General features: G+C 39.8%; 1 protein-coding gene across 1 annotated transcript in view; it reads right to left on the bottom strand.

The window, feature by feature from the left end:
- The window catches only part of LIMCH1 (LIM and calponin homology domains 1), a 279,812-nt gene that overhangs the window by 140,664 nt on the left and 127,712 nt on the right, over window positions 1–11,436 (bottom strand). The window contains exon 3 of the mRNA XM_019552844.1: window positions 8,506–8,575. Coding sequence (XP_019408389.1) covers window positions 8,506–8,575 — 70 coding nt within the window. The remainder of the gene's footprint in view (window positions 1–8,505; window positions 8,576–11,436) is intronic.

The following is an 11,436-nucleotide window of genomic DNA, read 5'->3' as shown; positions in this document are numbered from 1 at the left end:
TGCTGCAGGTTTTTCTTCCCAAGGTGGAGAACCTTGCATTTTTCGGTGTTAAACACCATCAGGTTCTCGTCTGCCCATTTGCTGAGCCTGTCCAGGTCAGCCTGGATCACCTGCCTGTCTTCTAGTGTGGATGCTCTGCAGCCAAGAGGCTTGAGTTTCTGTTTGCTGTTTACAATCCGGTAGTTTGGGTGAGGCTATTAGAGGATGGAGGACGCCTCACTGGGGACCCACGGTAGCACAGGGACCCCAGCACCAGAGAGGGCACAGCACATTTTTGGGGTGCACTGACCCTGGTGCCACAAAGGGCGCAGCATTTTGGGGTGCACTATCCCCAGCCCCAGAGAAGGGAAGTGGAAGGTTGGAGGCCAGGTAGGGCTGAGGCCGCCTCAGCCCTGCAGCAGGGGGGTTCGAGACCCCGAGGAGGAGACTTGGGGCCAGGCACTGCTACAGCCACCTGAGCCCATTTGAGAGTGACAAGCCCCAGTGACAAAATGGGCAGTGATTGAAGGGCACCTGTGGGGCACAGTTGTGAGAAACAAGGCGGCGGAAAGCCAGAGTGCCTGCAGGGCACAACTGCAAGCTGGCTACAGAAAGCCAAAGCACCAGAGGGCACGGTGAGAGACTAGGGCCACGGAGGGCCAGAGAGAGAGGGCGCAGAGAGCGAGACAGACCGAACAATGTCCGGTACATCAGTGAGGCTTGGGGCATGGTAAAGGGGTGGTTGGAGCCATGCATTGCCCATAAGACTGGGGTGTACGGAAACCCCATTATAAAAACAGAACACGTGACAGCAGGAGAAAACCGTGTCCAAGAGGATGAAAGGCAGCCCCCCTTCAATACTTAAGATCAAGACATGGTAGGCGAGATTTAAGGGTGCTCAAAGTAAACTTGGCACGGTACAGGGCGCTAGGGGAGATCACGGCCGCCCCTAGAACCCTACTCCACGACAATCTGGAACAGTTAAAAATTCAGCAAAGTTATAAACAATGAAAAATAGGGTGTTATATAATGTGAAGTACAGAACATCTTAGTTAAGGTAGCTTGAAGTGTTATATTTTACATCTGGTACTGCTGCAAAGCCTCAGTCAGAAGTCAGGATCCCAAGGTGTGAAAAAGTCCCACAACCAGAAGGAAGTATATTATACCTTCAACTTCAGCACTGATATGGCTAACTTCTAACCATTTGGAGTCATTAAATATCGTACTGAAAAATCACCTCCACTATAAAATGATCGTTTCCTATACTCCATCTCAGAAGGGGATAATTGTAGTAAAAATTAACCTCTTTAAGGGAAAAAATACCCAGGAGGTCCATTTTTTCTGTTTTCTTTGATTGTTTGAAGCAAATATCTGATGCTGCCCAGGTTTGGAAATTTAAAAATGGTTCAGATGTGATGGGGTACTGGGCACAGTGCAAGTCAAGCAGTCAAAGGTGCATGGTAAAGTTAATTCTTCATCTGATTGCTATCACAAAGCAACTGTCTTTGCATTTAAAAGCTCAAATGCTATAGTGCACTGACAAACTGCACCCCCACATCACAATCTAAATGCAACCAGTAAGACTGATATTATTTATACCTTTGGGTTCCATGTGCCCTTTGGTCATAAGATGATTAGATAGGTATATACCATAACTTACCACTTAAATGATTTGCCATCCCATTCTAAGTCACAAGTTCCATTTCTAAATACTTAAAGTTAATTTTAGTACTAATTAAGGAGTAATACACCACATGGAACCAAATTCTGCAGATGTGCACTCTCACTTTCTACTAAAAACTAATGGCATTGCATGCATGAGCGAGTTCCTCTATAGCTCAAAGGCAGGAGGATGATATGGCATCCTTCCAACCAGGAGTGTTGGTCAACTGGGATTCCAAAACAAAGAAAGTTAGCAAAACCATTCACCCTAGTGATAATTTATCAAATTTGGTTGCTACTCAGCTTACGTAGTAGTTGCAGCATAAAGTTTCATCAGTGTTGGGATCCTTCCTATTAAAGTAAATAAACATCTGAATTCTGGGCAGAACCCTCCTTTCAAATTCAAGTTCAATTTAAGAACTCTGAAGTGTTAATCCCACCCCTGGAGGTAGCTTTTTGAGAGAAAAGAGATTGGCAGCTTTCTCCCTGTCATTATGGAAAGTTGACCTGTACATCCTCTCGTACTGAGGCACCCAATGTAATGAATAACTCCAAGAACAAGGATATTTCTTGATTTCTCAGAAGAACTGAGGAGCTTTACAGAAAGCATCATTTCAGAGAAGAATATTTACAGAAAGAGAGAGTTACAAAAAAGAAATTGTATAAGCAACAAATCAAATATGTTTTATCTTTGATAAACACACCCTTAGAGAATAAATTCCACCACAAGGACACATTAGGCTCCCAAAAACTGCGCCTGTGCCAATCTTGGTTTTTTAAACTTTAACCCAAAAAGCACCTCAGATTATTCTGCTGTTCTCAATCCTGACAACAGTGTATATTTATTAATCGATTGTGCACAATCTGAACAGCTCTCTCTTCTCTTGAAAGAAAGGATATTTCCTAAAGAAAAACAACTACAACTACATATGAATTCCTTATACACACATAAATTAAATGTAGTTCTTTTGACAAATTGTATGTACTTCTCAAATTCAAGGAGGATTTAGCTGAAAAAAAATGAACACACATAATGAACTCTGGTTTAAGTGAACACATTTTTAGGTACAATTAAGGTTTTTGTTCTGCTTTTAATATACAACATAACTTCCTTTTACTATTTAGGTATTGTATTTAAAACACATAACTTATGACTTAAGCCAGCTCAATTCATCAATAGTAAATTGCCACTGAATAAATTGGAGGGGTCATTTGGCTCTTTTTTCCCTTGACTATATGCCAGGATTGCTCATTTTCTGTCATATTAACTTGCATTAAAATTTTAAACTAGGTTAAATTTAGTATAAATTCTCAAGGATGGTTAATAAGATTTCAACCAATGCGGTAGGACAGGTCTCAAGTATAGATGCTATTGTGATTCATTCCAAACTTTAAAAACGTGCAAGTTTGAGTCAAATTCAGTATAACAAGTGCACACAACTCATTCCATTAATATTAATAGAAGGGGAAACATTTGTGTCAGTTTTGCTTTTGGCCTTTTACTTCCTTTACCAGGGGAAGGGGGACTGATGCATTTATGGACAAAGCTTGCAGGGCTAGAGAGCAATAAATCTGTCATTCCAGTCTAGAAGAACATAATAATTTTCATTTAAAATATTAGCGTTAATGGTTTACAGCCCCCTCCTTCCCTTCAGTGATATTTCCATACATTTTTCTGAATTCTCTACTGCTAAAACCCGTATTTATTTTTTGCAGTCTCTAGCTACTTTAATTATCAGTAGTAAATTAGCTAGACTATCATTGGCTATTGTTCACACTTCACCTATAAACAAACTAGCTAAGAAAAAAAATTTTGCTAGACTTTTTTACATTCCATAGAAAGCAGGGGCATAGCTATATTTAGCATTGACAAAACATGCAATTCTTCCTCTCCCAGGTGACAGGAATCAGAAGGAAAGAAAAAACAGGATGGAAAATGCATTTGGAAAACAGTCCTGAGGACTTGAGGCTAAAATGTGCACACAAGGACAAAACAAAACAAAACAAAACAAAAGAATGTAAGTGAGTATTTAAAAAAGGCATTCTTCCAGAGCTGGGAACTAACATGCATCACAGTACCTGATAAGCCAAAACACACAGCACCACTGTCGAGCATCAATCTGGTAATGTTTGAATCAAATAAATATTCAGAGGTCAGAACTAGGGTCAGGTGTAGGAGGTGTAAAGAAGCCAGTTACTAAGCAAAGAAATTGCTTATATAATGAATCGATGGCCAACAATTGCAGAACTCTGCTATGGGGATGTTTACCATTTCACCTGCCATTAACACCCACAGGAATGCTTGAGGACTTGAATGCCAAAATCTACATGGGAATTTAATAGAAGCAAAATTCATAGCCATCTAAAACCACAGTGACTCAACTTAAGCAGAAAGGTAGAGCTGGGCTGGGAGACGAGTTGGTTCAGAAACAATAATGTCTTCAGCAATAAACCATGTGTGAACAGAGAAATGGAAAAGCTATCCTGTGCTGCGAGTCTAGGGCCTACAAAAAAGAAATATGCTGCTTTCACAAATGAGGAAATGTTACAAAACATAAATCAGAGGTGAGAAATTAAAAAGAAGGAAATGGAGCAGGGGAGAAGCTTTTTTTTACTGAAAGTTATATAAATAAAATTGTCATATCACTTTACAATGTACATCTATATTAACATTCAGTACATTGACTGGCTATGTATTTTTTTTCCTTGTCACGTTCATGAATAATATTGTACTATATAAACAATGTATTCAAACTAACATTTATCTGATGGAAAAAATCTTCACTTTAAATTAACAAGTAAAAATTCTTAAAAGCAAAATGATTTTGCTCCATCTTTCAGGCAGCTTAGAACCACAAACAAAGAAATATATGAAACAGTTCAGTGCTAACAGCAAATCACAAAGAGCAGCAGATCAGCACTACCACTTGTAACAGGGTTTCTAGCAAATTCCTGAAGATTTCTTTGCCAAGATAAACTTCCTAAGAAAATAATCTAATAAAAAGACTCTGTGCAAGGGAACTGCTCTTTTTAACACAGTTTGTTATGGTTTTCTTCCTTTTGTTGTGTTAACTATGATCTCAGGTGACTTTTGTGGTGCTGTTTTTCTCATCTCTGAAGAACATAAATGCAAAAACATACTTAGTACATAAGACGGAAATTGGATCTCACAGTACACAGACTTTTCTTCATTAAGTGTTGAAACATTAGCCAAATCATTAACAAAAGTTCTGCCCCTCAACTTTGTCTTGGCTATTTCCTACTATTATATTTGACTCTTTCTTTTCACACAGGCTCTGAAGCAAATGTCTAATTCCTGTGGGGATAATGTGAGGAACTGAAGTAATACTATAAACTCTGTAAAACCCTGTCAAACAAAAGATAAGACAGAACTTTTTTCCCCCTCTTTTCTCACAGAATGACATTATTCAGGGACAGGAAGGAAAATCAAGAAGTGATGTACAAGAAAAATAACCAGCCCATTCTAAACAATATACAGTGGTTACCACTGAAATATCAGCATTTACCAGTGCTGAGATGCTTTGATTTTCCTTAAATTTACTGAAAATGTGGTACGACAGGATGCAATGAAATGACTATTGATGCAAGCTGATTTTTTTAAACTGTCCAACATGAAAACTATAGCAAACAGACATAACAGTTTACTGTCTGAGCCCCCAAGACCTGGAACTAACTCCCTCCAGAGATAATGCAAGCACCTACTCTGGACACTTTCAAGAAACGTTTGGACGCTTATCTTCCTGCTCCTTGGGCAGGGGGCTGGACCCAATGGTCTTACGAGGTCTCTTCCAGCCCTAACATCTATGAAAACTATTAAATGAAACAGTCGCTTTAATGCAGTCAAAAACCACTAGTTCTGTAAGATCGCCAAAATCAAATTCTCAACTAATATTGTTTCATTATAACAATTCTGTATCTTCAGCTGGGCTTCTGTTTAGTAAAGCAGACAAAATACCTTCTCAAGCTTCCATAAATAAATACATGGAAATTGAGTTTCTGGAAGGCTGACAGCATTAACTACAACAAAGGACATCCAAAATATTAGATCCTGGCTTAAATAACCTCCTGGAAATGTGCAACTTTTTCCATGAAGTATTCAGTCACTGTTATTGATTCAATATATTATTGGGGTTCTCTGTAAATGGAATTATTTTTGTATGGGTGCCATATCTTCAGACTATTAAAATAAAAAATGGAAAAATACAGTATTTCATCAAATCTGGTATCCATTCAAACATTATGGGTTATTGATTCCAGGTCTGAACAATTTACTGCTTTGGTTCCTATCTCCATTTGATTACAGCAAAGTGCAAGTCTTGATGAGCTATTAACAGAAGCAAGCACCACCCGGGAGTTGAAAGCAGATCAGAACCACGCTGTAGTTTTGAGCATATTTACCTGTTGTTCATATCCTAGATTGAGATTTCTACTGGGGCAAGGATCGTCTTTGCATTGCTTAGTGCAACAGGGCCTAGGCCTTAGCTCTTTCCACAATATGAAATACAACTTTCAGTTAGCATGGTGATTGTTTAGGTAGCTACAGGGTTGTGAACAAATCACGTCATTCCCAGTTAATCCAGATAAAGAAATCAACCAGCTGTTATGCAGTCACCCAAAGCTTCTCTACAATGGCACAACCCTCCAGTCTACTGTCACCAGCAGGGGCATATGCAGATGCTCCAACACTTTCTATCGACTGCTGCAGTATGTGCAGATTTCCCTCATAGAGAAGTGCAAGGATGTGAACACGCTCTGGCAGTGCAGTGGAGGCAGATATCGTCCTTTTACAGAAACACTGATGCCAGAAGCAGGTGCATGCATACAAGACATATTTCAGAGTAGCCTGAGACTGACTGAACTTTCCAGCTAAGAGAGCTCAGTTTGTACACACAAAACTTCCCAGTGACGCTGCGTAACTACTGAGAAGCCTATAAAACGCTAACTACAGGCTTATGTGGGCAAAAGTACGGTCATTCAAGAGTTCCTGGCCTTATTTTGAAGTGCTCAAGTATATCCTAATGACTGGCTTGAGGTCACCACCATGAAGCTCTTTTGGATACAAACACATTTAATTATCTGCTCTTACAGGACCAAAAGAGAATATTACAGGTACCTTGGGACTTTTGTACAGCTGTATGTTTCATGTTTACTTACTAGGTCTAACTATTTATTTTAGACAAAAAATAAATACTCCCAAGCGTTCAAACTAGTAAACTACATGAATGCTTCAGCTTTTGCTCCAAGTGGGGGGAAAAAGCATCAAAAACTGATTTGTTTCCCCCAGTATTCTATTGGATACCCTGGATTGTATCAGCTATTGTGCATGTAACAGGAAGAACACATGAAAGGTTCATCAAACTTGAGCAACTACCAAAGAAATATTTTGACCACTGATGACCTGGAACAGTAGAAAGGCATCAACAAAATACATGCATGATAAACATCTTTTTTTTTTAATTTACCCTATTTTCCTTGAGTTCGCACTTTTAGAACTATAGTATCTGTGGCTAAAAATCAAGTAAAAATAATGGGGAAAATATGAACTTTCCAGAGGCCATTTCCATTTCTCGTGTATATGCACCAGGGTGAGTCTCACACACACACACACACACACACACACACACACACCCCCTCTATCTTTCCAGTTCATTCCCCCTAGTACTATATAGATCTCCAGCCACCTGCAACTTCTATAATCAACAAGATCTTATAATTAAAAAAGGAAATGTCCGTCAGGTGCAGCAGTCTACTAGCTAAGAAGGGCAGCTGTTTCTGGACTAAGGTTTCTCCAGGGACATGATGTGGTACAGTTGGGAAGAAAAAGTTATTATCTACATTGCTGTGGTATCACTATTGCAAAGAAAAAACTCTTATTTTAATAAGTGGACAACAGGAGTCAAAGTCTGATTCTGTGGGATCTGTACAGAGCACTTTAACTACCCATCACACTTGTTTTCTCAAGACTTGTAAAGTTTTATAAATGGCAGAACAGCTTTAACTGCGAGTCAAAATGCAAGGGTTTCTTAAGAGGTTTCTGTTGATGACTGGCAACTTTTACTTTCTCTTTTAAGTCCAGTTGAAATCGCTGTTTAGATCCTGCTGGGAATGTTATCGGCTGGTTTTAGTATACTGAGATAACAGCAGATAAAATACATGATATGAAAATGTAACTTCATCTTTACAAAAAGCCATTCTATTCCTTTTAAAGGGAAGTTGATGAGTGTTAAATGAGGCAGGAGGACTAAGTTGTATGTTCTTTTTAAAGTGTTTAAACCAGGGTGGGCAATCCATGGCACATGTACTACAAGTGGCAGGTGTACTTTGTGTGGGTTGTGGCAGGTCCAGCATGGAGAACAGTGACAGGTTAAGGCAGGAAGGAGAAAGAAGAGCAACAGATCATGCAGGGGAAGGAGCAGAACAACAGATCATTGAAGTAGCACAAAGGGAGGCAACAGAGTTTAACTTGCAACATGCCTGCCAAAAAGATTTGCCCTCCAATGGATTAAACAGTGTTATAGCATCAAGTATCACTTTAAAGAAACTGCATTCAGAATGCCACTTATTAAAATGAGGAGTAGGACTCCAGAACACATCCTTCAGGATCAGCACCTTCCTCTGAAAGATATACAACCAAAGACTTGCTTCTACTGCCAGGGAAGAAGCAGACATTGGAATGCCTCCAGGAGTCTGAACTTACACTTTACATTTCAGTAGGAGTGTCCAAATTTAGCATGATAAAAGAATTCAAATTTCTTTAGACTACATTACAAAATTAAAGTTACTGCTGTCATGAGATTAGGATGTCAGAAGAAATACAGGAATATTAATCTCTAAGATACTCACCAAGCCTGCAATAGGGGTCGGCAGTCTATTGATCTTTTTTACCAGTCCAGGCTTTATTGCATTCAGCAACCTGTCATAAGAAAGAAATATGTCATGAGAAACAAGTCACAAAAAATGAACTGCCAAACACAACTTTTGCCTGGCATGTAAATACTTAAAAGGCATAATTGAAAGAGCAGCAAAAAGTACCCATAAAACTCTATTTTTGCATAATTGTAAATTATGTTCTGCACTAAAATATTCCAGATTTAAGTCAGTCTACGTATGTTCCAAATTGAGAGGTCAGCACCTGTTAAATTTTGCACATGAGAAAACCAAACACAACACAGAAGGGGAAATAAGAGTGGGAAGAAGGAACTAGGATACTGAGAAAGGGGAAGATGAAGAGACTAGAATGGAAGACTCCTGGGCTAAAAGAGGGTAAGGGATGTGCTCCTTAAAGAAACTAACAAGGGAGTCTAGAATTTCCTATGTGCATATGAGGTCAAATTTTGAACCTGAAATGCCTGTACAATTGTGGGGGTGGGGAAGCTTCTCAAAGCAAATAAAATAATCCACAATACTTTTAAAAGGTCACACAGAAGCCAACCAGGCAACAATAAAAAGTATACCTGTTTTTATGCTAATACTAGAAGTTCTAAGATTAAAGGTGGGGGAACTTCAATGTTTAGCAGTAAGTAATGATATTAACATGGTGGAATTAAAAATAAATAAATAAATAAAATCAATGGAATCTTGTAATACCAGAATACAAATTATACAGGAATGGTAGAGTAGGTTGTACTGATGGGGGAGTGCCACACCCACATCAAAAACAGCATCAAATCAAAAAGGGTAGATTTTTCAACTGAAAAGAGAGGTAGCATAGAATCTCTATGGACAGAAATTCTAGGTTTAAATAGAAAAAAGTAAGTCTGGGCATGTACTATCAACCTCCAGACCAGGAAGGCAGCAGCAAGCTAGAAATGCTAAGGGAGACTAGAGAAGCTGTAACAGCAGAAAACACAGTTATAATGGGTGACTTCAGCTATCTGTAAATGAACTGGGTCAATCTAACATCAGGCCAGGATGCAGAGACCAATTCCTTGAAGAGATAAAAGACTGCTTCATGGAGCAGTTGGTCCTCGAACCTACAAAAGGAAAGGCCATTCCTGACCTAGTCCTAAATAGTACACAGGGCTTAGTGCAAAGTGTGTGAGCGAGTCACTCTGCAACAGTTGCCAGAATGCAATTGGGTTTGATGTCCATGTAGGAGAGGAGACCAGAAGAAAATCAACAAAAGCTGATAACTTTAAAAAGGGAGATTACACCAATATGAGGAAGCTAGCTAGCTATAAATTAAAAGCCCCCCCCAAGGTGAAGAACTTGCACGCAGCATTCAATCTGCTGGGACAAACATTCAAAAAGCCTGAGCCTGAATTGATTAAATCTTTGCAGGTTAGTTTAACCTGGATAGGCTGAATCACTTTGCAACTGTACAGGCATTCCAGAAATGTCAGCATATGGTTGCAGTGGCTCAGGCTAAAAGCTGGGGGGTGCTAGAGCAGCCCTCCCTTCCCTTCCATAGTACTGAGCTGAGTGGGGGGGGAGGCAGGCCCCAGCAGGACAACCCAGCAGGGAACTGATAACGATGTTTATCACCCCTAACTCTGTGTTTATCACCCCATTAAGAAAACAACAAAGGGACATTACTAGCTACCTGTTGATTCTAGCTGCTGATTAAGAATGGACCATATCCAGCATGTGGTCTGCTACCTACTACACAGACACCTCTCTGCAAGGCAGAGGGGAGGGGGAGCAGACCAGTCTTGCCGGAGCTACAGCCAGGAAGCAGAGGGGAGGAGCCAGCCCAGACAGCATCCCAAGATGCCAGGGGAGTCCAGTGTATTTTAGACCAGCAAAGGGTCTCTGATAGGCATAAACTGGTTTGACCCAAATTAAGATTAAATCTGATACTACTTTCAACCAGGTTTATCTCAAACCAATTTCAGCCAGCCATTCTCAGACTGGTTTATATGCACTGAACATCTGTTCTGTTACAGGTTTAAACCAGTTTCTGATCACTTAAACTGGTTTATGTGTAATGCCTGTCCCTAGTCCTTAAGAACACCATATTGGAGGCACAGAGCAAATGCATACCACAAAGCAAAAATGGAAAGCAGACCAAAAGAAAGCCAGCATGGTTTAATGGCACAGTTACAGAGGCAATAAGCAGAAAAAAAGGCTTTCAAAAAGTGGAAGTCATATCCTAATGAGGAAAATAAAAAAAGAGCATAAATACTGGCAAATCAAATGTAAAACTGTAATAAGACTGAGATTTCAATAGATGAGGTCATAAAGGAAACTGATAAACTAAACAGTAACAAATCACCAGGACCTGATGGCACTCACCCTAGGAGCCAGAAAAAGCTCAGATCATAGTTTCATAGTTGGTAGGGAAGGGACCTGAGCAGATCATCAAGTCCGACCCCTGCCATGGCAGGAAAAAGAGTACTGTGGTCAAGCAAAATTGCTCAGAAATTGCTGAACTCATAACTGTAGCATGCAACCTCTGTACCAGAGGACTGGAGGGTTGCCAATGTGATGCCCATTTTAGAAAAAAAAAAAAAAAAAAAAAAGCTCTAGAGGGGACACAGGAAACAGGCTCATGAGCCTAACTTCTGTTCCTGGAAAACTGGTAAGACAATATTAAAAAAAAAAGAATTATTCAGCAATGGATGAGCATGATTTACTGGGGAGAAATCAACGTATCTTTGTCCAAGGAAATGTAGCTTTGTACTCAAGTTCCCTGAAGGTGTCAGTAAGCAGGTGAATCAGTGTGATCCAGTTGACATAGCATACTTGGACTTCAAAAGCCTTTGACAAGGTCCAACATCAGAGGTTCTTAACCAAGCCAGGCAGGTATTCATGGGGTTACAGAGAATATCCACT

This window comes from Crocodylus porosus, unplaced genomic scaffold (assembly GCF_001723895.1).
Source record: "Crocodylus porosus isolate Cpor-Errol unplaced genomic scaffold, CroPor_comp1, whole genome shotgun sequence".
Lineage (NCBI taxonomy): Eukaryota > Metazoa > Chordata > Crocodylia > Crocodylidae > Crocodylus > Crocodylus porosus.
The sequence above is the reverse complement of the archived record's forward strand: the minus strand, read 5'-3'. Positions and strand labels throughout refer to the sequence as shown.